The sequence below is a fragment of the Zygotorulaspora mrakii genome, chromosome 5 (genome assembly GCF_013402915.1).
Source record: "Zygotorulaspora mrakii chromosome 5, complete sequence".
In the NCBI taxonomy this organism is placed as follows: Eukaryota; Fungi; Ascomycota; class Saccharomycetes; order Saccharomycetales; family Saccharomycetaceae; genus Zygotorulaspora; species Zygotorulaspora mrakii.
In genome coordinates this window covers 614,586-638,200 of record NC_050723.1, presented here as the reverse complement: position 1 = coordinate 638,200, position 23,615 = coordinate 614,586, and the positions used below count along the sequence as shown (strand labels likewise).

Sequence of the window (23,615 nt, the reverse complement as noted above, 5' to 3'; positions counted from 1 at the left end):
GTACAGCTGAAATCTCTATCTAATTGATCTACAATTGCCCAGAGGATGCCCTATATACCTTTTTCTCTACATCTATTGTGTCGTGAACCGGTCATCAAATTTTAGTTTGTTTAATAATAAAGATATCAGAGAAGGTCGATAAACAGAAGCAAAACGAACTGCAGCAATAACGCTTAAAATGCAACAGAAAAACAAGACAGCTTCGCAATAATAAGCTATAAGAGTACCATAGATCATATTTGAAGTTCCTAATCACCAATATGACTGAAAGACCACGTACACGTGAAATTCACGTGTGTTGATGTGATTTCTTTTCTAGCATGGATTCTACCTTTGAAAATTTTTAAAGCTCATCGCATGCCATCTCATCTCATCAATTATTATGTCAGATATTTCTCTATAAAGATTTTAATTGAACATTGAAGTAGTAATTGGACACTTGCTGAACTAAGTATGTCCTCGACAATTGATAACCTTTTTGGTTCTGTTGAAAATGTTGACTCGAACGTCAGTAAACTTTTCAGTACATCAACAGGGCCAGTACGCGAGGGCCAGATAAAGACAAAAGGCAGAACTGTCTTGCCGGATGTGATCGGAGCTCAAAGAGACGATGAACAATCAGAAAAGTCAGAGGGGCAGTCCGATGAACAGTCTGATGAGGCTGCAAAAGAGAAATCAGGGAATGAAAGCGAATCCATCGTAGGTAAAGCAGAAGATCTCGAGGAACCGGCAAAGAAGAAACACAAGAGACCCTCTAAAAATGATGAGGATGATCAATTGGAGGAACGTTATTTTTCGAAACTGCTGGACGATGCTGAGGAAGAGGAGAAACTGCCTGCAAAGGATGGATTGAAAAAAGATGTGACTAGCAAAGCTAAAAAAATCGATCTTAAGGAGGATGAGCTCGAGAAAGCGGAGAGAACACTTTTCGTCGGAAATCTTTCCAATAATGTTATCACCTCCAAAGACGCTTACAAAAAATTCAAGAAACTATTCAGTACCAACCCCGAAAAGAAAGACGATGATGGCGATGATGATAAAAAACATGTTATATCAAGTATAAGGTTTAGATCTATTTCATTCGAAGAAGCATTGCCAAGGAAGGTAGCATTCGCTCAAAGTAAACTACACAAGTCAAGGGACTCAGTTAACGCCTACATCGTTTACAACAATCCAAATGTTGTAAAGCAGACGTGTAAAAAATTGAACGGTCATGAATTTATGTCGCGTCACTTGAGGGTTGATTCTGTCACCCATCCGGCACCTCATGATAATAAGAGGTCGATTTTTGTTGGAAATCTGGATTTTGAGGAAGACGAAGAAAGTCTCTGGTTGCATTTCAAGTCTTGTGGTGATATCGAGTATGTTAGAATCGTTAGAGATGCAAAAACAAACGTCGGCAAAGGCTTTGCATACGTACAATTCGAAGATTTCCAATGTGTTAACAAAGCACTGCTGTTAAACGATAAACCGATGAAATCTGTGAAGACCAATGGTAAGAGTAGAAAATTGCGTATTTCCCGTTGTAAAAATATTAGGAAACAAAACACTGATGGTGTTAAAGCAAGAGCCGTTGATTCCAGCTTACACGACAGTCAAAAAACAAAAATCGGTAGAGCTAAGAAGATTCTAGGTAAAGCTGATAAAGCAACAGTGGGTCAACAAATTACAATAGAAGGTTTGAGAGCCAAAAAAAGCGACGGCTCGAGTAATTCGATCTTAAAAAGGAAAAAACAAAGATCCAAGACTGGAAGAGTAACAAAACGTTCTCAAGCATTCAGGAAATCCCAAGCCTCCTCCAAGTAAGGCTTTCTGCATTTTTCTTTTCATATTTTGTATAATAGTTAAATAGCTTGCATCTATAAACTGTAATGAGTTGGATATCGCGGCGTGCGAAATAGTAGGAACCTCTAGTTTTTATGGACGGACAGGGAATAGTTTGACGAAGTCATCTTGTGTACAGTGTAAGGGCTGAAGCGATATCTGACATGGATGATTTAAGGCTATCGTACGAGTTCGGTAAATTGGATGACCTTGTTGAGGAAAGGTCAAGGTTGTCCAATGTCCTGAAAATGAAACCGTCCAATCAAGATAATGTGAGGCTGAAAAAGCAGTTAAACAAGACACTAGACATTTTGAAAGAGGCCGTAAATGATGGTATTGATGTCAGTATCATCGAGAACTACTCTAAAAAATTTAATAATTTGCTCTTGCAACTTCCGGAGGGGACCATAAAAGTATCGCTATATCAATTTGAGATGCCTGTAACTATTGTACCGACATCCGGGGATTCGGATGATATCGATTTGCCTAAAAAAGTGCGTTTTAAGGATGAAGAGTCCTCGTATGCATATGAACCAGAGTCCAGTCATTTTGAGCCTTATCATGACGAAATCAGCGAGACCACAGGAGATGCCGAGATGGACAAGCACTCTAGTGAGGAGCACCCATCTATATCAGGTTCCGACGCGATTCACAATTTGAATATTATCTCTCCTGGAGTATCTAATCAAGATGTTTTCATTCAACAACAACAGCAACTGTTGGAGCAAGACTCTCAGCTTAGTATACTATCGAACTCCGTGCACAGATCATACAATATGTCGTTGGATATCAATCAAGAAGTTACAGAGCAAAACGATCATGTCTTGCAAGATTTAGAGAGTCTCGTGAACAACAGTGGGAGAAATCTGGACAAAGCAAAGAGACGATTGGAGATTTTCGAAAAAAGTGCAAAAGAAAATGGGCCTTGTGCTATAATTGTACTACTGGTAATAATACTGATTTTGTTGATAGTGATCTTGTAAGGGATATTAATTATTGCAACTCTATATAGATATCATGCAAGGTCAAGGTTTGTCGTCGCATTCAGTTTCTCACTCTCATATTGACATAGCTATTTACATTTTGGTTTTGATCTCCATAATGCGGCAAATGTTGTGATTGAGAGTAGTACGTCTGGCCACCTCTTTTGAAAGAAAACGTTTGAGAGGGTAGGTGACTTTGTGCATATATTTGTTCTTGCTGTTGCTGATGTTGCTGCTGCTTTTCTAAGTTTTTAAGAACTAACAAAGATGCCAGATTCTCTTTGTGTTGGCTTTGTTGATGAGCGTAGGGATTCAGTCTTAGTGACGAAGCGGCTTGATTGTGTGGGGAATCCACTGGATTGTTTACACCCTTCGATGACATGTATGCATTATTATATCCAATATATGTATCCTGTTTAAAGACTTTATTTTCTGGGAAGAATAATAAATCGTCCTGGAAGGACTTTTTATAATCTAGCCTTAGCCTTGCATTTTGCATTGTGGGCTCGTCATGAGCTTGCTGTGTATTGCCTTTCGGTAGTATTGATGTTTTTTTATTCATTCCTGTATGGGCCAAATAGAATCGTGCTGTATTCTACGGGACCAACATTTCAACATCTTCAACTGCCTTCAACTACAAGAAAGTTAACTCTTTTCACTGCCTGATAATTTACTATATTCAAAAATTTTCACCATGGATCGCTATAAACGTCTTGAACGTAGGGGGAATAGTAGTGGTTCTCAAAGTATTTGGAACTCCGCAAGCACTGGAATATGGTCGCTCGGGTGCTTCTCATTCGGTAATCCAAATTGGTTTGCATCCTCTAGCTCTTGTGATACATCCGAGCCCGTTAGTACCTTTGTCAACTCAAAATCGGTGTCGTGATACCAAATATAATCGAAAATGCCTTTTAATTTTCCAGAGTAGCACGTATGAACATAGTAATCTTCTGGAATATCATCAAATAAACATCGATTCAAATATGGCCTCATCGGATTAATAATGTTAATGTTTCCTAGCTCGAACTTTTCACCTTTTAGGAACTTCACGACTAATGAATCTCTCGCTGAATTCAAATCACCCGCAAAGACTACCTTCATTTTGTTGTATGTAATGCCCTTTTCTCCAATAAGGAGATTCTTGATTATCTTGGATAATTTTCTCATAATCACCATGCATTGTGTAATCTTGACCTCATCATATTTCCAGTACAAATGAGTATTTACGACAACAAAAATTGTCCCTGTGTCCTTATGCTTCAAAGAAACAAAAAGTCCAACTTGGTTTCTGCTCTTCAAGATTTCCAAGAGACTCTTCTCCTCAGTAGGTTTTCCAGCACCGTCCGTTAATTGAATATTTTTATTTTGCAAATATTCGATCTCTTTCAAGTCAAATGTGCCCAGTAAATCGTTTAAATATATACCGGATGATGAGAGAAATTCAAATTTATCAAGATTGTAGAAAATTCCAACACCATCCATATCGTTCACCTTTTTTGTCCAATATGTGGGGGGAGTTTTAGCAATAAACTTGGTTCCGTAATGAAAATCCCTTCTAAAGATCCCTTTCCAATATTGATGGTAGTCGTATGAGGTCAATTCCTGCAAACACATTATATCAGCTCTGTAAACATCGAGGATCTCCTTTTGCAACAAATGATGTCTGAATTGCCAATCTTTGAAGGCATCTGGCACATATTTGTAAACTTGCGGCCACATGTAATGCGGCGATAGCATATTATAGGTCAGTAGCGTGAACTTGTCATCAATAAGTCTTGCGCCTGATGTTTTGGGGAGTATCTTAGAGATCGATTTCACGGGTAAGAACCTCCTTCCTCTGTACATATCAGACACAGATGTTGTGATCCTAATTGTTGAAGGGGCTGATGTATCAATAGCGACCAAATGGTGTAAAAACCAGAATAAGAATGAGACAGTTAAAACGTATCTACGCACTGTTAAATTGAAAAAATTGTCTGGTGATATGCGGCTTCTCTGAGAGGTGTTTCTGTATTGGCAGCATTTATGATGTTCGTGTAATGAAATCGTACCTATCCGTGATTCGTTAATCCGGATCTAAAAGGGAAGTAGTTCAACAACACACATATACCAAAACACAAATGAAAGGAAATGTTACGTCACAAGGATTAACTATCTTAGTAACTATTTCCTATGGTAACTCTTCGAAGCAGCAAAAGAAAACACATTGACGTCTGTATTGAAGAAGAGGTGTCAGATGGCGAAATTACATCGAAATATTTCAAGAAAGATGCGCCATTTGAGGTTGAAACTGCAGAAGAAGAAAGTTACGTGCTCCCAGTTGAATCTGAGCCTGCTAATATTGAATGGATAAAATCGTTAAATTCAGAACAGTATTTTACGTGGGTTTCGGAAGTCACCGACGACAATCCTGAGCGATGGAACAAACCTCTGGATCCGAAGATATTCAAAAATAGACCTGTTGGAGCCCCACCATTTCCTAAATCCTTCGTAGAAATTTATTCTAGGGTACGACTCATGAGATCCAAGATAATAACACCTGTGGACTCTGTCGGTTGTGCCGCCCTGCCAATAACAGTAAGCGCAAAATGTGATATACAGCAGAACGAAATCAAGCCCAAGAACTATCGCTTGCAGCTATTAGTTTCTCTCATGATGTCGGCACAGACACGGGATGAGTCAAATGCAAAGGCCATGTTAAACTTGATCAAGTACTCCATTGAAGAACTTGGCATACCAGAGGGCTTAAATCTGGAAGCCCTCTTGAGAATTGAGGAAGACGTGCTTGTGAATCTGATCAAACCGGTTGGTTTTTTTAATCGAAAAGCGCACTATATAAAACAAACTGTGCAATTGCTTATTGATGAGTTTGAATCAGATATACCAACAGATATAGCAGGTATGCTATCTCTTCCGGGAGTAGGACCAAAGATGGGTTTACTTGCTCTACAAAAAGCTTGGGGAAAAATGGATGGTATCGGTGTTGATGTTCATGTTCACAGATTGTGCAACATGTGGCATTGGGTTGACCCAAAAAAGTGCAAAACCGCGGAGCATACAAGAAAGGAATTAGAATCGTGGCTGCCAAAAGAATTGTGGTACGAAATAAATCCGTTATTAGTTGGATTCGGACAAGTAATTTGCATGGCTAGGGGTAAGCGATGCGATTTATGTCTTGCCAATGATGTATGTAACGCTGTAGATAAAAAAATTGCCAATAAGGGCATAATGAGGAGTGCGTCCAAAAGACGGATACAAAGTCCAACTAAAAGAGGAGATTTCACATTGTGGCTGAGACATCTAGAAGATGAGAATGATGCGTTAAAAGTAGTTGATTCTAAAAAAGAAAGGCCTGCGCCAGTCAATATCAAAAACGAAGAAAGTTGAATAAGATTTAAATGTTTGTATCATGGAGTTACAAGTGCAGAGTACCGCTCACAAGTAGTGAGTAATTCGTGTCCTATATAGTTATCGGACTTTGTTTTCCTAGGTACTTATATGTAAACATGAGGAAATGAAACTGAAAGAAAACAAGACTTATAGCGACTTTGTTGAAACAACCTTATTCCAGAAGCTTTTTACACTCTTCTAAACTAATTTTCGAAAAGTATTGTACGTCAAAATCGTCATCCTTCACCAATCTATCCAAAAGTGGCATAATTGATTTCTTTATGGTTTCATCGTAAGTAGGTTTATCTTTCCTCAATTTTTCTACAATAGCAGCGAGAGATTTCGATACATTGAATCTGATATTTGGAACAGCATCATCAGCCAAATGAGAGACGAATGGTAATATTTGATCGGAAACAACTTCCATTGAGACGACAGGTACTAAAGCAGTCAATGCAGAGAGTAGCGTGAACCTATAAACAAAATTTTCCAACAGCTGAGAATCAAATTTCAGTAGCTTCAAAATTATTTCGTCGCGACACCAATCCGAACCAAATATTTCAGTCAATTTCTTCAAATTTGCAACTGCAGCTTCTCTTATAGAAAATACAGTGTCCCACAACCATGAGAGACATAAATCACTGAGTTGCTGATCAAAAAACTGTACACCTAATTGTTCAGCTAAAATTGGTATGTATTCGATAATTGCCATTCTTACTCTCCAGTTTACATCCTTTGCTAGTTCTGTAATAGCTGGTAAGAGTGACTCCGATAATAGATCAACTCCTATTACATCATTTACAACCTTCAAATTGGCGATTATATTCAATCGAACATCTGGAAACTCATCCTTTAGCATGTTCAACAAAATTGGTAACATATGATCGATTGCCTCCTCCTTGGACATCAAAGTAACAAGGTTCGTCACAGTTAGAGCTAAAGAGGCTCTGACACCTTCACTTTCATCCATACTTAAGCTTTGAACAGCTGGTACTACTTTTGAAAGAACTATGGATGGATCCTTCAAAAGTTTCGCAAAACCTGGGATTTGCTTAGCAACAGCTTTCCTTACATCACTTTCGTTGTCTTCACAAAGATTTAAAAAAGGTTGAATTAATTCCGCAATGTACTCATCGTTTTGCGCGAATTGCGACGCTAAATCATCAAATTTTTCAGCAGCCATATAACGAACTCTCCACGCTTCATCACCTATCAATTTTGTTGCAGAGTCTAGAAGATCTCTGGTATGTGAATGATCACCCTTTGTGTTGAAAAATTTCAAGATTGAAATTAAACAGCTGACTGTTAAAAACTTCACTGAATCTTGGGTATCATTAATGATTTTTTGAAACATATTTGAAATATAATCCCAATCCTCATTAGTAGATAAACCTGGATTTTGTGTAAGAAGATCAATTATTACAGGTAAATTTTTTGCTGCCGTTCTTCTGACCATTGGGGTATCATCTTCGACTAACTGAAGGTATAAAGCCAAAAGGTCTTTCCTCAAAGAATCGTCCTTTACTCTAACAATAACTGATTTGAAAAGACCACATGATGAAACTTTTGACGAAAACCAGTCGGCTGTTGCTAAATGTTCGATTAAGGGTATGAAGTCATGAAACAGTTGGTCTTGTGAAAGTTCTTGCGCGACAGCATTTAGTGAATCAACCGCTTTATCTCTGACCAGCGTTTCCTCCGTAGATGCTAAAATTTCTAAAGGGGGTAGCAATATAGTGGCATACTCCGGACCACCCACGTACGGAACGAATTTACCCAGTTCTTCTGCGAGAACAGCAAAAACTTCGTCCTCGTCATCTTGCGCTACTTCTACCAAGAATGGAATCAATTCTTCCCTAGTCCTCTGTGAACCCAATGCAATAGCAATTGTATCAAGTTTCTTCATTGCCTCAACCCTGTTGGCGATATCGTCATGCTTAAGCTCGTCCATTAACAAAGCTAGTGGATAAAGATCCTTGCTTTTTGCATTTTCTGCAGCCATCTTTGTTGTTTTTGAACCTTAAATCTAGGGCGTAAAAGAATCAAAACGAAGTAAATTACTGTCAATTGGGCCTTCTTGGATGTAGCACTTTCTCCAATTTACTAATGTGAAATATTAAGTCACTTATAGAGGCGCTCTAGCCTTCACACAGTTTATCCAAGGGTCCTCGTACACAACGTATTTTGTGAAGGGAAAACTTGTTGATTTGTTCATTTAGCTTCATTTTGTTGTCCCTGTTCCTTGACGGAAAGTCCTTATGGTTACACAGGGTAACAGTGTCGTTCTTCGTGACGTTCATGTCCGTATTGACCAGATTTTGATCTATATACTAGAGAGCAGTCTTAACAGACTTGCCAGTTGTGGTGACACTCTTTTATACATTTCAGTAATGCATTTTGGAAAATGGGCTAATTTAAGTAGACTCTTATTCGATATTAGCAGCATTAGAAGAATAATCAAAATTGTTTGATGTGAAAAATGGATGTTCTGAAAAAAATGAAGCCGCCTCTTTATTACTCCTAAAACCGTTGTGAGCTGAGAGCTCGGAGCAGGTTCTTCTGCAGACTCTGCTCTTGCATTTGTAGCGGCGGTTGAAGCAATCCCAGATGAATTAGGGGAGACAGTTGCATCACTAGCACTCTGAGTCCTACGATCATGGTGTTGGTGATTGTGATGCCTTGTACCATTTGTATTGACTTTCTGTTTGTGTTTTAACTGATCAAGTATTAAATTTTCGATTGACTTGCCACAGTGAGTATCAATCGTTTCTTGAAAATGGGCAGCTAATTTCGGTACATCTTCACAAAGCCTGAAGTACAAAGATGTCGAAGGCTTAATCTTTTGAAGACCAACTTGGATCTCGAAAACATAAATTTCCACAAGCTTGTGTAAATCTGCAATTGTTTCATGATTGGGTGGGTCTTGCAATTCTGAGGCAAAATCTAGAATTGTCTTCCTCACTCTTGACTCAAGAAATCCAGTCTCTGTCTGAAATTTTGACCCATCGGTACGAAAAAGCTTGGCGCAACAAATATAATACTGATTTATTTCCAATAGGTGAGATGGATCTAGCAGCTCACTGGTGTCAGCGAAAATCGTAGTTATATCGCCAGTCAAAACTTGCTTTATCGACTCCCGCAAACGGGTACTAAAAATCAATGAATCAGGCACAGTTTCAAAGGCACCTAAAAACAGGTTTGAAACTTGGCGATTATTTCTCAACGTATTTAGATTGAGCCAGTCGTGCTTATGCATCTCTTCTAGACACCTCGAGCTATCACCTTGAACAAATAATGTCAGACACTCACCATATTTAGCAGTGTCATCGCTGCCGGCATCAGTGAGAAAAGAAGGAGTACCAAAAAAATCGTGCTTCAGTACATCTTCTAATGCAGTTTCACCACCATTATGTATGTAGCTGTTACCGTTAGTCTCTAATGCGACCATCTTCTACCTTCTTTCTTCGCATAAGGTTCTTTGTTTACATTTTGTGTAAATATTTCTTATGGGTGAAAAGTCCCAATAATGAAAGATCAAGGAAAGAATGCATAAAATGAACAGTCTAAAAACGAGGGCGGGTGTTATTTTTTATCAGATGCTCGCAATACATTGCAATTTCAATAATTAAGAACATAATTTCATAGCCCAGCGGCAGTTTTAAGCAAGTTTTATTGTGCAAGGATTGGTATGACATATTGAGAATAAAGTACATCTCCATAAACTTCACTCCCAGCCCTTTTTAGGCATGAAACGGCTTCTGGTCACTTATTCTTTTTTTTTTCATTTTTTCAAATAAGATTTTTTGATATATATTTATTCTTGACTAAACTTAAAAAATAAAAACAAACATCATTTGAATTAACAGTTGCATTAAACAAGATTCCGCGATCATGCCATATGATTAAAACTTTAGAAATGCTATACCAAAAAAACCCTCAAAGTGAAAATGAAAAGAGTGTGAATGCTAGTAGAGAGAGCTTCATGTTCAGTTAAAACTGTAGCCATTTATCATTATATATTTCATCAATGGAAGGTCGTTTTGGTGGACACTTGTTCAGTATTCTTTTGATCAAATCAATACACTCTTCACTTTCGTCAATATTACTATCAAATTTGGGAGTGCCTTCCAGAATTTCATCGATATTATAAAATGGATTCTCTTTGAAAACAATAGTATACAACAAAACACCAATCGCCCAGATGTCCTGAGGCTTTCCTTCATATGGTTCACCGCCTAGGACCTCGGGGGCGGCATAATCAATTGTGCCAACGAAGACGTCAAATGGTCCACTTTTAACGTAAGCAGCAGAGCCAAAATCGATTAACTTGACAAAACCCTTAGAATCCACAATTACATTCTCATCCTTGATATCTCTGTGAACTATTCCCTGATCATGCAAATGTTTGACACTAGACACAACTTGCTTGAAAATTAGTTTAACTTCCAATTCAGTTATATTAGTTTTGAGTTCAATTAGGTCGAAAAGATCAATGCAACCTGTTTCACCATGCACCGGTGTTTCGATATAGTAGTAATCGTCGTCCTCAAAGAAATCCAGTAAACGTAAAATATTTTCATCCGGATTTTTATTCAATGCAGCCATTATTTGAATCTCAGATGGGATCGTACCTAATTTCCTATCCCTGACCCAAGTATCGACCAAAATTCTTTCTTTGAAAATCATCTTTATCACAACGATATATTTTTCCCTTCTATGAAGACACAAGTTCACTTTGCCATATGCACCCTCGCCCATTTTCTGTAAGATTAGGAAATCTGAAAATTTCTTGATATGTTTTTGAGCTCCTATATTAGCTTCGGGAGTAGTTAAGAAAAGTGGTACCGGTTCTGAATCCTCCGTTCTCGAAGAATTTTTATTTTCTGAGGGAGAGGTTTGCCCGTCACTTACCATCTTGTTGAGTGATAGGTTGGAATCTGTACCCTGAGGAGTGGATGTTATGCTCTTTATTAGCTCTTCATCTAATTTGAAATTGCCTTCTTTAACAAATTCGGATTTGTTTCTGGTATAGATTCTAGCCAAATCCAACTTCCTTTGTAGCTCCGGATCACCAACTTGAATAGATGGAGGCTCTTCTTCCTCCTCCTCCTCCTTTTCACCCGTTTCTTCTTGGGTTTTTTTGGCTTCTTCTTTTTGTTTGACTTTCTCCACAGGAGAAAGGTTCCAATCAAGTGTGGAGGAGCTTGAAGAGGACGTCATATTGCGTTTCATAAAATCGGCACTGGTTGATGTTTCAATACCAGTGGATGCTAAATCCTTCAATCTATCAATAGATATCTTTGAAGAAGAACGCTTAGATGATGTTTCCGAGCTGTTGCCACTGCTTACATATGCCAGGTCGTTTTCTTTCAACATGTGCAATTGTGATGGAGTGGAAGAATAATCTCTCAGCACAACATCTCTTGAATGCGTGACCCATAAAAGAATCACGCTAGAACTCATCACGCGTAATTGAAAATCAATTTTTATTATGCGACCGTCCCTATGAAGTGCATTTATGCCAATTGAAGTATAAAAATCTTCAACTTCATCCGTCATCTCAGCTTGAATTTTTCTAAAGAAGTGTTCTGTTAAAACCAACCCGATATTTCTGTGAAGTGTGATATTCAATGCAGGATAAGAAGCATTAACATAATCACTCAATGTTTTAAAGGATGGAATTATTTCAGAAATATCCTTTCCTGCTAACTCTGAAAAGTGATGACCGAACATATTCTTTAATACTGATTTGTTGCAACTAATTAGTTGAAAAGTATGAGAATCAAGTACAAAAAGACCTGCTTGATATGGTAAACTGTGAATTTTCAATTTGAGTTCATTTTCTAATATTGAGCACGACACAGCACAAGGAATATTATTCGATGCGTCATTCAAAGTGAAGTATCTAACAAAGTTGATATGATTAGCCACTCTAATGGGTACCGGTAAAAGGTCATCATCAACCGACAAAACCTTACCAGCAATGATGTCCTCTATCAACTGTCCTAATGATTGACTCAACTCTTTAATATCATGAATTTCATCAGCAAATTTTACAGATTTTTTCTTTGAAGAAATATCATTTGTTGACTTTGATTTTTTCATTTCTGTTAGTGTTAAAGAGTTGCTAAAACGTTCTTCTAAATCGCTATCGCTATCAGTCTCAGTACCGATTTGAAACTTTGGTGAATCTGTACTCTGCACGTCTTTTCTTTTTAAGTCCCTCCAGAACAGTCCACTAGCACCTGATATATTATCAACTGAGTAATCCTGTAAATTCAACAAAACATCAACGTAATCACATGGAACTTTTTGGAAAATACAAACCAATAAATCATTCTTTCGCTTTGCCCAAAAAGAAGCCCATATCAAATTGGAATTTGTTGTATTCGACCCAGGCTGAACAATAGCAACGATTTCACCGGTGAACACCAGTTCTTGGCCTTCTGTAGATAAAAGCTTGTTCAGAACAAAGTTTCTACTATCAGTATGAATCAAATCTAATAATGTTAATGCCTTTAATGCAACTTTTGATATGCCGAACGTCAGGCAAGCCAAATCATTAGCAGCTTTGAATTGCCATGGATGAAGTTGTGTACAGGTAAAAATAGCTTGAGGCGCGATATTTTTACCTGATGTGAAAGTATGCAGAATACGGCCGTAATCCTGTTGAGGTCGTATACTAGACATTGCAACCTTATTTGCGTCTAATTTCAAACCCGGAATTGTATCAATTTCATGGTTCAATTCTTTCATTTCTTCTGCCCCTTGTCCTTCTTGGGAATTAAAGTGTTCAAAAAAAGGCTCAGCTAAACTATCTAGTAAGGTTTTCTTGAGTTGTAAAACTTTTAGTTGCGCTTGTGACGACCTTCTCCCGTTTGATTCTGTTTTGCCGAGTATCAGCTTATCGATGTTCAATAAAGATATCATATGAAGGTCAGTCGCCCTCTCAGAAGTATTGTTTTCCAGCGTTTTATTTAATAACTCCAATAAACCCTCTAAATCTGCCCTCTGCGAGTTTATTACATCCATCGAGCTCGATGCATTAATTCTATTGTAATATATCTCCCCTTTTCTCTCATTTTTTGAGTTATGCGAAATGTATGCTAATGATGAGGGTCTATGTAGGTGTGTCGTTGCATTTGCTCCTACACCCTTGAATGGGATTATGGAGCTAGCTGTTCTTGAAACTGCCGCACCTGGTGACTGTATACCACTAGCAGTACCACTAGAAGTACTGCTGGCATTAGCACTAGCTGTAGTACTTGAAACAAACGCATTAAGTGCTGCGGAGTGTGCACTGAATTTCTGTTGCATTACATTAGCATTATTATTCTTTCTATTCTTCTTTTTCATCTCACATTGTTCTTTGTCAGTATTAAAACTATTGCTCTCATATTTCGAGTCACCTAACATATTAGGGTTTCTTATCAGTATCTCCAAGGACCTCTTCAGTATACTCAGTCTCACAGCCAAAGAGTTTGGCGAAAGTGGATTATATGAGTACGCATGTGTAGACTCATTTGGTAGAGCCGAAACCTCATTAGTCTCACACTCCGATCTACATGAAACTGTAGGGCTAACAGACTGAGTCCTTTTTGCCTCTGTCCTCACTCCTTGTTCCAGAGGTATGTCATACCCAGTGTCATTCGAACTAGTGTCGGCTGTCGTGTCTGGTGTATTGCTGCGAATCGACTCGGCATCCGATTCCTCACATATCGAGGACTGCTTCGACGAGTTCCTGGACGGACTTGCTCCTTTCGCAAAATGCTGCTCCTTCAGACTTTTAAAGGAAGACTGTGAAATAGCTGAAGCTCCTATATACGGCATTTGCGTTCTTTCTTTCCCCAAACAAAATAAGCTCTTAGATTTCCTGCCAAACTGTATGACACACACAAAGATGTCTTTTCCTAATCGATATTGGTTCTACGGTTTTCTTTCCAACGCGCTTCCTCTGAAATCGCACTTCAATCAACCCTTTCTCTGTTGACTCACGTTTAAATCCCCCCGATGCCCTGACCGCGGTACAAGCCGATACCTCTAGAATATAGAGGATTAAAGTTCAGAGTAAAGTCAATAATAACAAGATATAACTTTCTCTGTTTGATACACACCCCGATACACACCGCCTCATCAGCTACATTTTTTGTATCTCTATCACTTCGACAAATATGGATTACTTTTTATAAGGCAGATCAGTGCCTAGCTGTCCGGAAGAATGAATAAACTGCCGTCCGGATAAAGATCGCCTACAGCGAGAAAGCACCGATAGGCAGCCCAAGACTGGGCTACTCACACAACCACGAAGACACTGAGCCATCAAGATGCACTCTCACTCATCATATATAAAGCGGAGTCATTTTTACGATTGTTTTTCGAGACTGTCAAAAGTGCTACGCTTTCTCGCCCACTCCTCTACAAGGAGAGCTCCTTGTGCCCTTCCATGGCTCAAATACTAGATGACAGGCTACGTATTGTATCACTTATGCGGCCATCAGACCTTCAACACATTTACTATAGAAAGCGATCATAGATATATAGCAATTCTCTCTCCATCCTTGCTGGGCAGTAGCAGAGCCCTAGGTCGAGAACGAAAGCACGCCCATCTCTTCTTTCGAGCCTTTCGCTTCATTGAACGCGGGCTTCAAGACATGTAACCGTGAAGCTAAGGTGAATTAAGTTACAATAAGATAAAGTCTGGCCACGGACATTAGTGGGAAGAGACTTCACTTCAGAACTGCGAGCCCGCGGCTCTCAGCTTAACGTACTTGACTAGCCTGGGAGATTTCGACTGGTACATGTAGTATGGCAGGAAGCTATTCTATCATATATAAGGCGGGAGCACGGCGAGCCATTGATATCACGCTCCACGAAAGACTCGTGTAAAGACACATTCTCAACAGCTCGCCTTCAAACAGGCAAAAATAAACATTTTACGTATATAATGACAAAGAGATATATCCCTTTTGGGGCTTCACAAGCTCTCCTAAACAGGAAATGAGGAAAGCTAATTCTTTCAGGCATTTGTTCTGCCGCTTAGAGAAATTCAGTACCTCTTTCGGAAAATGTGAGAGGTATGCAGGCAATATGCACTGAAGTTTCTCCATGTGACGTTAATGTTTGTTTGTTTTTTGCGTCAGTAATTGAAAACCAAAAATGGAAATTGAATAAATTAATTAATTATTGAATATGACTTACTAGTGTCTTATTTTATGTACCCCAATTTATATATAAAAGAGGCATATTTCGGACCATTGATCTGTTGTATTTTTCTTTCGCTTTCTGGCATCCTTCCTCCATAGCTGTATCCAGACACATAGACAAATTTCTCCCACAGTTTTTTTTTGGCTATGAGTTTCGCAGGATCACTTTTTCTAACTGGAGTCGGTGCTCTTGTTTACAAGTACGATATCAATCAAGTGTACGAGAGACACCCATCGTCAGAGCTAGCTCTTAAAGAGTACAGTGAAAAAGTTTACAAAAAAGAGGGCGAAATATTAAGCCATAGATTCTCCAGGGTGTTTGGTAATTTTTTCTTTGATTTTTTTGATGGGAGCGCTTTTCTTTTCCCTTTCAAAGGAATTGGACAGTTTTACAAATACAAAAGTGATTATGCGTTGAATGTACTTGGCACTCTTTCCTTGTACTTGATTATGTACACGATCGTTAGCATGGTGTATTGGGCAACAATAACCCCTGTTTACACAGCACTATTTGCGATTTTTGGACCCACTGGACTTTTAGTTGCATGGACCCATTCGTTTTTGCAGGCAAATGTTCTTACAATGATGTTCATGCGACTTTGCCATTTTAATAATCATTTAATAACAATCACAGTTGAAAAAAATGGCATGCAGGCCTTCTTCAACAAAAAACCTATAAAGTACTATGTTCCAATCACCTCAATTTATTTTTGGTCATTCTATTTACCGCTAAAGGTTTTCAAGTATTTTGCTGGCACCCTTTCCCTTATCGTTGCGTTGATTATATCATCAATACCAATCTTAGGCCCATTTATGTTTACATATTTAATGTCACCATTTATTGCTAAAACATTTTTCTCGAAATGTCTCAGACTGAGAGGTTATAATAATTTACAGCGCAAGGATGAGTTTTTTGAGCATTTTGGTCAATATACTGCATTTGGTATGTCTTGTGGTTTATTAGAAACTATTCCAATCTTATCTGGTTTCGCCCTCTGCACAAATACTATTGGTGCAGCCTTGTGGGCAATTAGAAATATTTAAAGTAGCTACTATACAGATTACATATAATAAAATGATATATTTCATTCAAAAGGAACGAACGTGACAATATTGAGCTGAGAAATGCAAGGAAGTGCAACAACACTCAAGGGCTCTTTTAGTATTATCATGAGATATCGCTCAAGTACTAATCGTAGCTAGGTGCAGATAGGTTACACTATTAAACACCAGTATCCCTGATGAGACAGTGTAGAGAACAGAAATAGATGCACCCCACACATGGTTGTAGGTCAGTTTTATGTTCAGTTCAGAAGCTGCTGCTATTTAATCCCGTTTATTTGGCGTAATCACTTAATTGAAAGGGAAATCGAGGTCTTTTATACCTATCAATCGCAGCAAGGTACCTCTCTTACCAACATAAAAACTCAGGCTAGCGGTAGCTGCCTGAGGATAAATGTCTGCTCGACCGTATCTTTCTCTCTTTTTTCTGTCACTATGACAATAATAAATTAATTTATTTTTTGTGTCGCATTTCAAACATTTAAAAGGATGATTATTTGATCAAACTTCATATGTACACTCTGGCAACAATTATAACGTTGGGCAAAATGAAAGGACACGATACCGTTATAATCAGTTATACAGATTATCGAGCAGAGCAAGATTTTTCGAGAGCAGAGGAGCCTCTACCCCCTGAGATCAGCCAATCAAATGAAACAAGTTCCCATTTGGATCCAAAGGCCAATATTGAGTTGCCGATACTTGATAGAATTCCTATTCTGTTCAAACAGTGGAAAAATGTAGCTCTGGCAACTCTCAAGAGACGGAGGGAATATGTTAAGAGAAACTTTTTGAAGGACTTTTTTCTGGGTAATACCTTTAAATATCCATTCATTGTATGTGATAAAAAATCACATTACTAGACATCTGAAAAAGAGTTCAATACTAACATAGCCACAATCGGAAAAGGGCCTTATTTTAATTTCTACGCACAGAGTGTATTGGGGGCAATTGTTAATTTTTGGAGTTTGTTATTTGATAATTTTTTTGACAATTGGTATCTTGTACTATACAATTATTATGCCTACAGTTTTGGCGTGGGCAATAGTGGCTTTGGGACCTTTAGGTGTCATAATAGTTAACATTCAATGGCTCTTGCAAACTAATGCTCTGACGGCAATGGTTTGTAGAAATATTGTTCTCACACCTATTTATAATAATATTTTCGATACGACGCTATATTTGCATGGACAACATGAGTTCCTAAGGAGTGCAAAGTATATTAAAATATCTCCAAAACAAGAATTCAAGGCAAATTGGACAATGCCTGAGTTTTGGATTTTTTCACTACCAACATGGTGTGTTAGCATATTGAGAAGTATACTTATCCTGCTTATAATATCTTCGATATCGGTTGTTCCATTGATTGGTCCAACTATTGCAAATCAATTGATAAGTGGTAGAAGAGCGTTTTCATATATGGGAAGATACTTCACATTGAAAGGTATTAGCAAAGATCAAGCAAAAGATTTCCAATATGAACATATAGGTCTCTTTCTTTCATTTGGGATGGCGGCAGGTTTTCTTGAGATGCTTCCTTTAGTTTCAATCTTCACCATAACTAGCAATACAGCTGGCGCTGCTAGATGGGGAGTCGAATTGATAAAAAAGCGCTCTTGACTATACATCTATATCAATTTTGTTTAATAGCATGCTCTAGTGAAAGATGGTTAAAAAGTATGCATTCTGCTATCTTAGAAAAATATCTATCAAACTAAAACAATACTATCGACACAACCAAATCCAGCAGCAACTCCACCTTCATTGGAGCTGTTGAATTTTGATCTAAGCAACCAACCAGCATATTCATTGTAAAATACTTCTGTTTCGTTGAAAAGAATGCACCCAAAGATGCCCAATTCACTCAAAATTGGTTCCTTAAACATTTCATTCCCACGCAATACGATGTTACCTTCGGTTGAATTTGGCTCTATCAATTCCATTAGAACGTAAGCGCTCCATTGATCTACAGGAGTTTTATTTAAGAAATCAGGAATATCTCCTTTGTAGATATTATTTCCTCCACCTTCTCTTTGAGGTTTCAATACGTATTTATGTGGCGATTCCAATGCAAATTTTTTTCCCTGTTTCCCCAAGGGAGTATCATCCAAGGGATATATTTTTACAAAAGTTGAAAGAATTCTCCTTCTGGTAGATTCGTCATCAATAAATTTAGATAATGTCAGCTCGTCCGTTAATAGTTGTTGAATTTTCTTTGTACCTGATAATTGTGTCATTAAATCAGGCGCTTTGATGGCATAGCTCGTTTCTAATACCAATCTGTTATCCCAAGATATTTGTGATTTGAAATCCGTTGGCGAATAGCCCGCTCTAAAATAAACTAGTGCTATTTCTTGATCACTAGATTTCACAAACAATCTCCGCTTCTCGTCTTTGACATAAGTTCTTTCTTGGACCTCATCAAGTGTTAATCTAATAGAACGTATTCCATATTCTTTTAGCAAATTATATTCAATAACTCTTTGATCAAAAACGTTTCTCTCATTGTCTTGTGTTATAAATGCGACGATAGGGTTCTCGAGAACCGGGTCATATTTTTTGACAGCGGCAGCTAGACCTTTAGCAAGCAAAGAGTCAGATTCTGATGTAGGAATTTCTTGTTGATAAAATTTAGTTCCCAGTGAATAGCTGCCAGTTTCATTCAGATAATTGTGCAGTTGACCCACTTTTGTGGATAAACCTCCGAATGAAACAGAAACAGTATTAAATTCCACCTGTTTAATATCAGTACTCCTCTTATCAACCAAGTAATCGGATCGAAAGACACCAAGCTTTAATTTCTGTGTAATTCCATTTTTAACAGCTTCTAGATACAGTTTCCAGAGCTTACCTGTAAATTCAGAGTCGAAATTTGCCAGTTTGATAGTTTCATTTGTCAGCCAGCCTCCTGAATCCTGAGAGATTTTGGCATATAATTCGTTGTAGATCTTCTGCACGTCTTCTGCACTTTCAAAACTTCTTCTTGGTAATGGTGTTGGATATAGCGTTACAGGTGCAATCATTGTTTGTTCCTGCTGAAAGTTAATGGGATACATGACAAGACCGTTCGTTAAACACCATTGATAGGTTTCTGGAAGAAGTTCACGCTTCAATCTATCATCTGGTATATTGGGAAATGAGCAATTGGTGGTCATCCTCGCTCAATGCCTCACGTTAAATGTAGCTGCCGATTTCTCTGCAGATCTATCATCTTATAGAGCCTTAGGTGTTTGATTTTTTGATATGAAGTCAGGCTCTCGATGAAATTACCCCGATGACAGAAAAACAAAATACATAAAAACGGTATTTTGATGTAGCGATTTTTAGAATCCTGGCCGACCAACTTTTCATGTTTTAACTTTCACCATATTGATACTCTTGCCATGATTTTGTTCATATAACTTATGTGTTTTATTCATTTGAATGGGACAACTTCTTAGTTGGGTTGAGGATACAAATAGTTGAAATGTAGAACCTATCAATCAAGTACTTCCGGCGAAAATCATCCTTAATTCTTGCTGGTATATCCTGATACAGTTAAACGTTATATATATTTATATATTACACAAAGTTTACCTCATTTCTGACCAAAAGTTCCAGTCCCATATGTTAGCTGGCACTGAGCTTGTTGTTTGTTTGGAAGTTTGTTCTGCGTTGCACTTTCCTGAAAACATATCTTCGGGAGAGTCAATTTTAACTTTTTTTGAATCACTCATCAAAGAAGATGATGGCGAAACATTGGAATTTGTTGGACTGATCTCAGCATCTTCCAGCTTTCTCTTCTTTGTGTTATTTTGATTTGAAAAGTTCTCGCCTGATGAGGAATCGTAGAAACACATGTTGTGTATTACTCCTGCTCCGGAAACATTCCTGAAAATTGCGGATAAAGCGTCTGTTGATATGCCATATGAGCTCGATGATGGTCCCATTTTACTCTCCATTATTAACTTATTGTCCTTAATATTTAAAGAAACGACATCTTGCTCCTTGGCTCTCTGTGCGGCTTTACTTAATCTTTTCTTAGCAGTACCGTTCACTTGATCGATAATATTTTGAGGAATTGTCGAAACAATTTCAACTTCTTCATCTTTTACAGAAAAGCAATCTGCTAATGTTGATAAGAAGATATCAACAGGTGATTTACTGAAAATTTCTTGACGGTGCTTAAAGCGTGATATAATCTCTGCTTTGCGAATGTTCAAACTTCTTAACTTTTCTTCTTCCTCCTTGAAGGGATTATCGATATTTGAATTCGAACCTACATTTTGCCCTTGTGTTAGGTGAGGGACAGTCAATGGTGATGGAGTTTTCTGGGATACAGAAATAGGCTTGTTCATGACTAGAGGAGATCCAGCAGAAGAAAAGTTGGCGGTTGCAGGTGTGGCTGACCTACTGGGCACAGCAGCATGCAAAATGTTAGGAGTAGCAGCATTTGATTGAGATGGATTAATCGATGAAGGTCTTTTGGACTTCGCTCTGCTTTGATTGGCTGCAGCAACTTTGCCGAGATCTCTCTTAGGAGATGAACCAACATTTGGTGAAATTACTGCCAAATCTGGAGAAGCCAAGAAATCTAATCCTAATCCGCTGTTTGACGTATGAGGAACGGCTGAGGTAGGTGGCGCCGCAGCACCGGTCTCTGGTAAAATATGTTGATAATTGGAACTTGAAGTATTACCTGACATCGCTGCGGCCGCCGCCATGGCAGCCTGATTAGGTGCAACAATGGGTGTTCCAGTACTACTATTCATAGCAGGATGATGAAGATGTTGTTGTTGTTGTTGTTGTTGTTGTTGATGGTGCTGATGTTGTTGTTGATGTTGTTGTTGTTGTTGCTGTTGCTGTTGCTGTTGCTGTAGCTGTAATTGCTGTTGCTGTTGCTGTAGCTGTTGCTGCTGCTGCTGCTGTTGTTGTTGTTGATGTTGCTGTTGCTGTTGCTGTTGCTGTTGACGCTGTTTCTGTTGCAATTGCTGTTGTATATGCTGCATGGAGCCTTGGACCCTCTGTTGCTGCTGAGAAATACTTGGCCCGCCTTGATTATTGTCAACCTGTTGTTGCTGTTGTTGCTGTTGCTGCTGCTGCTGGATCAACTGCTGTCTTCTCAATAGTTGAATTTTCATACTTTCCCAGTATTTCTGATATTTCATTATTAATTTATCGACAGTGTCAGATTTCACAACGTATATTCCCTTTGAGCATTTCTCTAGAATTTCCTTGACAAATATTCTCAATTGCAGAACCTCTTTTAAGAAATTTTCACTTTTCGTTAAAACATAAACTTGTGGAGCATAGTTACTAACTTGGGCAAATAGTTGCTGATTCAAATAAAGTTTTCTTTTGATATCTTCGCGTTCTTGGGTTGTCAACGTATTCGTCAAATCTGTTAGTCTCAGTGGTGTTCTTGCTGCTTCAGTCGATATACGTTTGACAACTTCAACATCTTGAGGAGTAGGTGCGAAGGCCTGTAAAACTGCTGGTCTAACTTGCGCAGCTTGAACCTGTGGAGTCGTCGCTTGTTGGGCGGGCACCCTATTCATGTTTCTCATGGATCCTGCTTGCGGTACATTTGCCTGCACAGCAGGATTGGCATTCAATTGGTTACCGTTTGGTAGCTGGCTTTTCATGTTCGCGCTAATATTCCTCAAGCGTTGCTGTTGCTGCTGTTGCTGCTGTTGCTGCTGTTGCAATGGTATTTGTTGGGACATCTGTTGAGACACTTGTTGTGGCAATGTCTGTTGCTGTTGTTGCTGTTGTTGCTGTTGTTGCTGTTGTTGCTGTTGTTGCTGTTGTTGCTGTTGTTGCTGTTGTGGTCGCGACTTTGGTTGATTAGCTCCACTGGCCGCCATTTGTGCTAATCGGACATTTTGGATTTTTTTCAAAGCTTTTTGATTGATATATTTTCTAATAAAATTCTGCTTATTTGCATCAGTCATATTAACACCAAATTGTGTCTTTTGGAAGTTTTTACTAGCTTCCATAGCTTCATGTAATAAAGCTCTTTGTTCATCTGGTGTGAAAATTTGATTTATTTGTCCTAGAACATTTGGTAATTCACCAGATCTTTGTTGGTTCTGTTGCTGCTGCGGAGCATTGTTGCTCATACTTTGAACCCTTTGGTGTTGCTGCTGTTGCTGTTGCTGTTGTTGCTGCTGTTGCTGTTGCTGTTGTTGCTGCTGCTGCTGTTGTTGTTGTTGCTGCTGCTGGTGGTGGTGCTGTTGCTGCTGTGGAATTTGCTGCTGTTGAGACATTCTATTATTCGAACCGGCCTGTTGTAACTTTGACTTGTAAAGTAACTGTTGATGTAATTTATAAATCTCCTTGGCAATTTGCATATCTTGCGGAGTGAGTCTCTTTTGCTGTGCTAGTTCTGTGATCTGCTGCCAAGTATTGACCCCTGCCGGAACGTTAGGAATCCTCTGCAACAACTCTCTAGGAATTGGAGCAACCTTCATCTGATTAATCAACTGCTGCTGCTGTGGAGTGAGTTGAGGTCTTTGTTGTTGCTGCTGTTGCTGCTGTTGTTGTTGCTGTTGATTACGCAACTGCTGAGCAGCTTGTTGACGAACCTGAGCCTGCTGATTAAGAAACGTCTGAGAATTCATGTTCACTGCCGTGGACATGAAGTTTCCATTCACCGGAATACTACCAGACCGCTGCTGCTGCTGACCTCTCATGCCCATGGACATGGCAGCCGCAGCCGCTTTCTTCCGCGAGTCTCTTGTGTTACTCATGGCCGTGACCTTCTCCCGCATGCTGTCCATGTACTCCTTCTTGGACGAGCTCTTGGCGTACAACGCAGCTTCAAAATTTTTCGCATGAAGTTTCATCTTCTCAGCCGTATCGCTGTTCCCCCCATTGATTTCGTTGATATCCATCAGAACCAATAACAGATCATTGACGTTCTTAGATCGCTCTTCTAAGCTCAACGCATCTTTACCACCGGAACTCATGACCAAAATCGTCAGATTATCCCACTACGCTATTTGCAAGTGTTCCTGGTGTTCCTGCTATTCCTGATATCCCACTAGTTCCACACCAATTGGTAAGCTAATTGTTTTTCACCCTCGTTCTTTTCTCAGGCTATAACCTCGTTATCTTACCTGCCCAATTCCTCTCAGACACCCACCAGGATGTTGACGCTAAAACGGCGCTG

General features: G+C 38.8%; 12 protein-coding genes across 12 annotated transcripts; 5 read left to right on the top strand and 7 right to left on the bottom strand.

The window, feature by feature from the left end:
* Nucleotides 1-453: 453 nt before the first annotated feature.
* NOP12 (rRNA-processing protein NOP12) lies at nucleotides 454-1,806 on the top strand (the record flags this gene model as incomplete). Its single annotated transcript, XM_037289045.1, has 1 exon — nucleotides 454-1,806. The coding sequence occupies one exon, from the start codon at nucleotides 454-456 to the stop codon at nucleotides 1,804-1,806; it is 1,353 nt and encodes a 450-aa protein (XP_037144940.1).
* Nucleotides 1,807-1,988: 182 nt separating this feature from the next.
* SYN8 (syntaxin) lies at nucleotides 1,989-2,807 on the top strand (the record flags this gene model as incomplete). Its single annotated transcript, XM_037289044.1, has 1 exon — nucleotides 1,989-2,807. The coding sequence occupies one exon, from the start codon at nucleotides 1,989-1,991 to the stop codon at nucleotides 2,805-2,807; it is 819 nt and encodes a 272-aa protein (XP_037144939.1).
* A 61-nt stretch (nucleotides 2,808-2,868) lies between these two features.
* Nucleotides 2,869-3,369, bottom strand: HG535_0E02950 (uncharacterized protein; the record flags this gene model as incomplete). Its single annotated transcript, XM_037289043.1, has 1 exon — nucleotides 2,869-3,369. The coding sequence occupies one exon, from the start codon at nucleotides 3,367-3,369 to the stop codon at nucleotides 2,869-2,871; it is 501 nt and encodes a 166-aa protein (XP_037144938.1).
* Nucleotides 3,370-3,548: 179 nt separating this feature from the next.
* Nucleotides 3,549-4,652, bottom strand: NGL1 (RNA exonuclease; the record flags this gene model as incomplete). Its single annotated transcript, XM_037289042.1, has 1 exon — nucleotides 3,549-4,652. One exon carries the CDS (start codon nucleotides 4,650-4,652, stop codon nucleotides 3,549-3,551), a length of 1,104 nt encoding a protein of 367 aa, XP_037144937.1.
* Nucleotides 4,653-4,979: 327 nt separating this feature from the next.
* Nucleotides 4,980-6,194, top strand: HG535_0E02930 (endonuclease III domain-containing protein; the record flags this gene model as incomplete). The annotated part of the gene is made up of 1 exon (XM_037289041.1): nucleotides 4,980-6,194. The coding sequence occupies one exon, from the start codon at nucleotides 4,980-4,982 to the stop codon at nucleotides 6,192-6,194; it is 1,215 nt and encodes a 404-aa protein (XP_037144936.1).
* Nucleotides 6,195-6,369: 175 nt separating this feature from the next.
* Nucleotides 6,370-8,199, bottom strand: TPD3 (protein phosphatase 2A structural subunit TPD3; the record flags this gene model as incomplete). Its single annotated transcript, XM_037289040.1, has 1 exon — nucleotides 6,370-8,199. One exon carries the CDS (start codon nucleotides 8,197-8,199, stop codon nucleotides 6,370-6,372), a length of 1,830 nt encoding a protein of 609 aa, XP_037144935.1.
* Nucleotides 8,200-8,520: 321 nt separating this feature from the next.
* Nucleotides 8,521-9,645, bottom strand: PEX15 (Pex15p; the record flags this gene model as incomplete). Its single annotated transcript, XM_037289039.1, has 1 exon — nucleotides 8,521-9,645. The coding sequence occupies one exon, from the start codon at nucleotides 9,643-9,645 to the stop codon at nucleotides 8,521-8,523; it is 1,125 nt and encodes a 374-aa protein (XP_037144934.1).
* A 542-nt stretch (nucleotides 9,646-10,187) lies between these two features.
* Nucleotides 10,188-14,027, bottom strand: PSK1 (serine/threonine protein kinase PSK1; the record flags this gene model as incomplete). The annotated part of the gene is made up of 1 exon (XM_037289038.1): nucleotides 10,188-14,027. The coding sequence occupies one exon, from the start codon at nucleotides 14,025-14,027 to the stop codon at nucleotides 10,188-10,190; it is 3,840 nt and encodes a 1,279-aa protein (XP_037144933.1).
* Nucleotides 14,028-15,547: 1,520 nt separating this feature from the next.
* Nucleotides 15,548-16,444, top strand: HG535_0E02890 (uncharacterized protein; the record flags this gene model as incomplete). Its single annotated transcript, XM_037289037.1, has 1 exon — nucleotides 15,548-16,444. One exon carries the CDS (start codon nucleotides 15,548-15,550, stop codon nucleotides 16,442-16,444), a length of 897 nt encoding a protein of 298 aa, XP_037144932.1.
* Nucleotides 16,445-16,974: 530 nt separating this feature from the next.
* RRT8 (Rrt8p) lies at nucleotides 16,975-18,082 on the top strand (the record flags this gene model as incomplete). The annotated part of the gene is made up of 2 exons (XM_037289036.1): nucleotides 16,975-17,298; nucleotides 17,372-18,082. 2 exons carry the CDS (start codon nucleotides 16,975-16,977, stop codon nucleotides 18,080-18,082), a joined length of 1,035 nt encoding a protein of 344 aa, XP_037144931.1.
* An 89-nt stretch (nucleotides 18,083-18,171) lies between these two features.
* On the bottom strand, nucleotides 18,172-19,617 carry GSH2 (glutathione synthase; the record flags this gene model as incomplete). The annotated part of the gene is made up of 1 exon (XM_037289035.1): nucleotides 18,172-19,617. The coding sequence occupies one exon, from the start codon at nucleotides 19,615-19,617 to the stop codon at nucleotides 18,172-18,174; it is 1,446 nt and encodes a 481-aa protein (XP_037144930.1).
* A 417-nt stretch (nucleotides 19,618-20,034) lies between these two features.
* On the bottom strand, nucleotides 20,035-23,412 carry HG535_0E02860 (uncharacterized protein; the record flags this gene model as incomplete). The annotated part of the gene is made up of 1 exon (XM_037289034.1): nucleotides 20,035-23,412. The coding sequence occupies one exon, from the start codon at nucleotides 23,410-23,412 to the stop codon at nucleotides 20,035-20,037; it is 3,378 nt and encodes a 1,125-aa protein (XP_037144929.1).
* Between the last annotated feature and the right edge of the window lie 203 nt (nucleotides 23,413-23,615).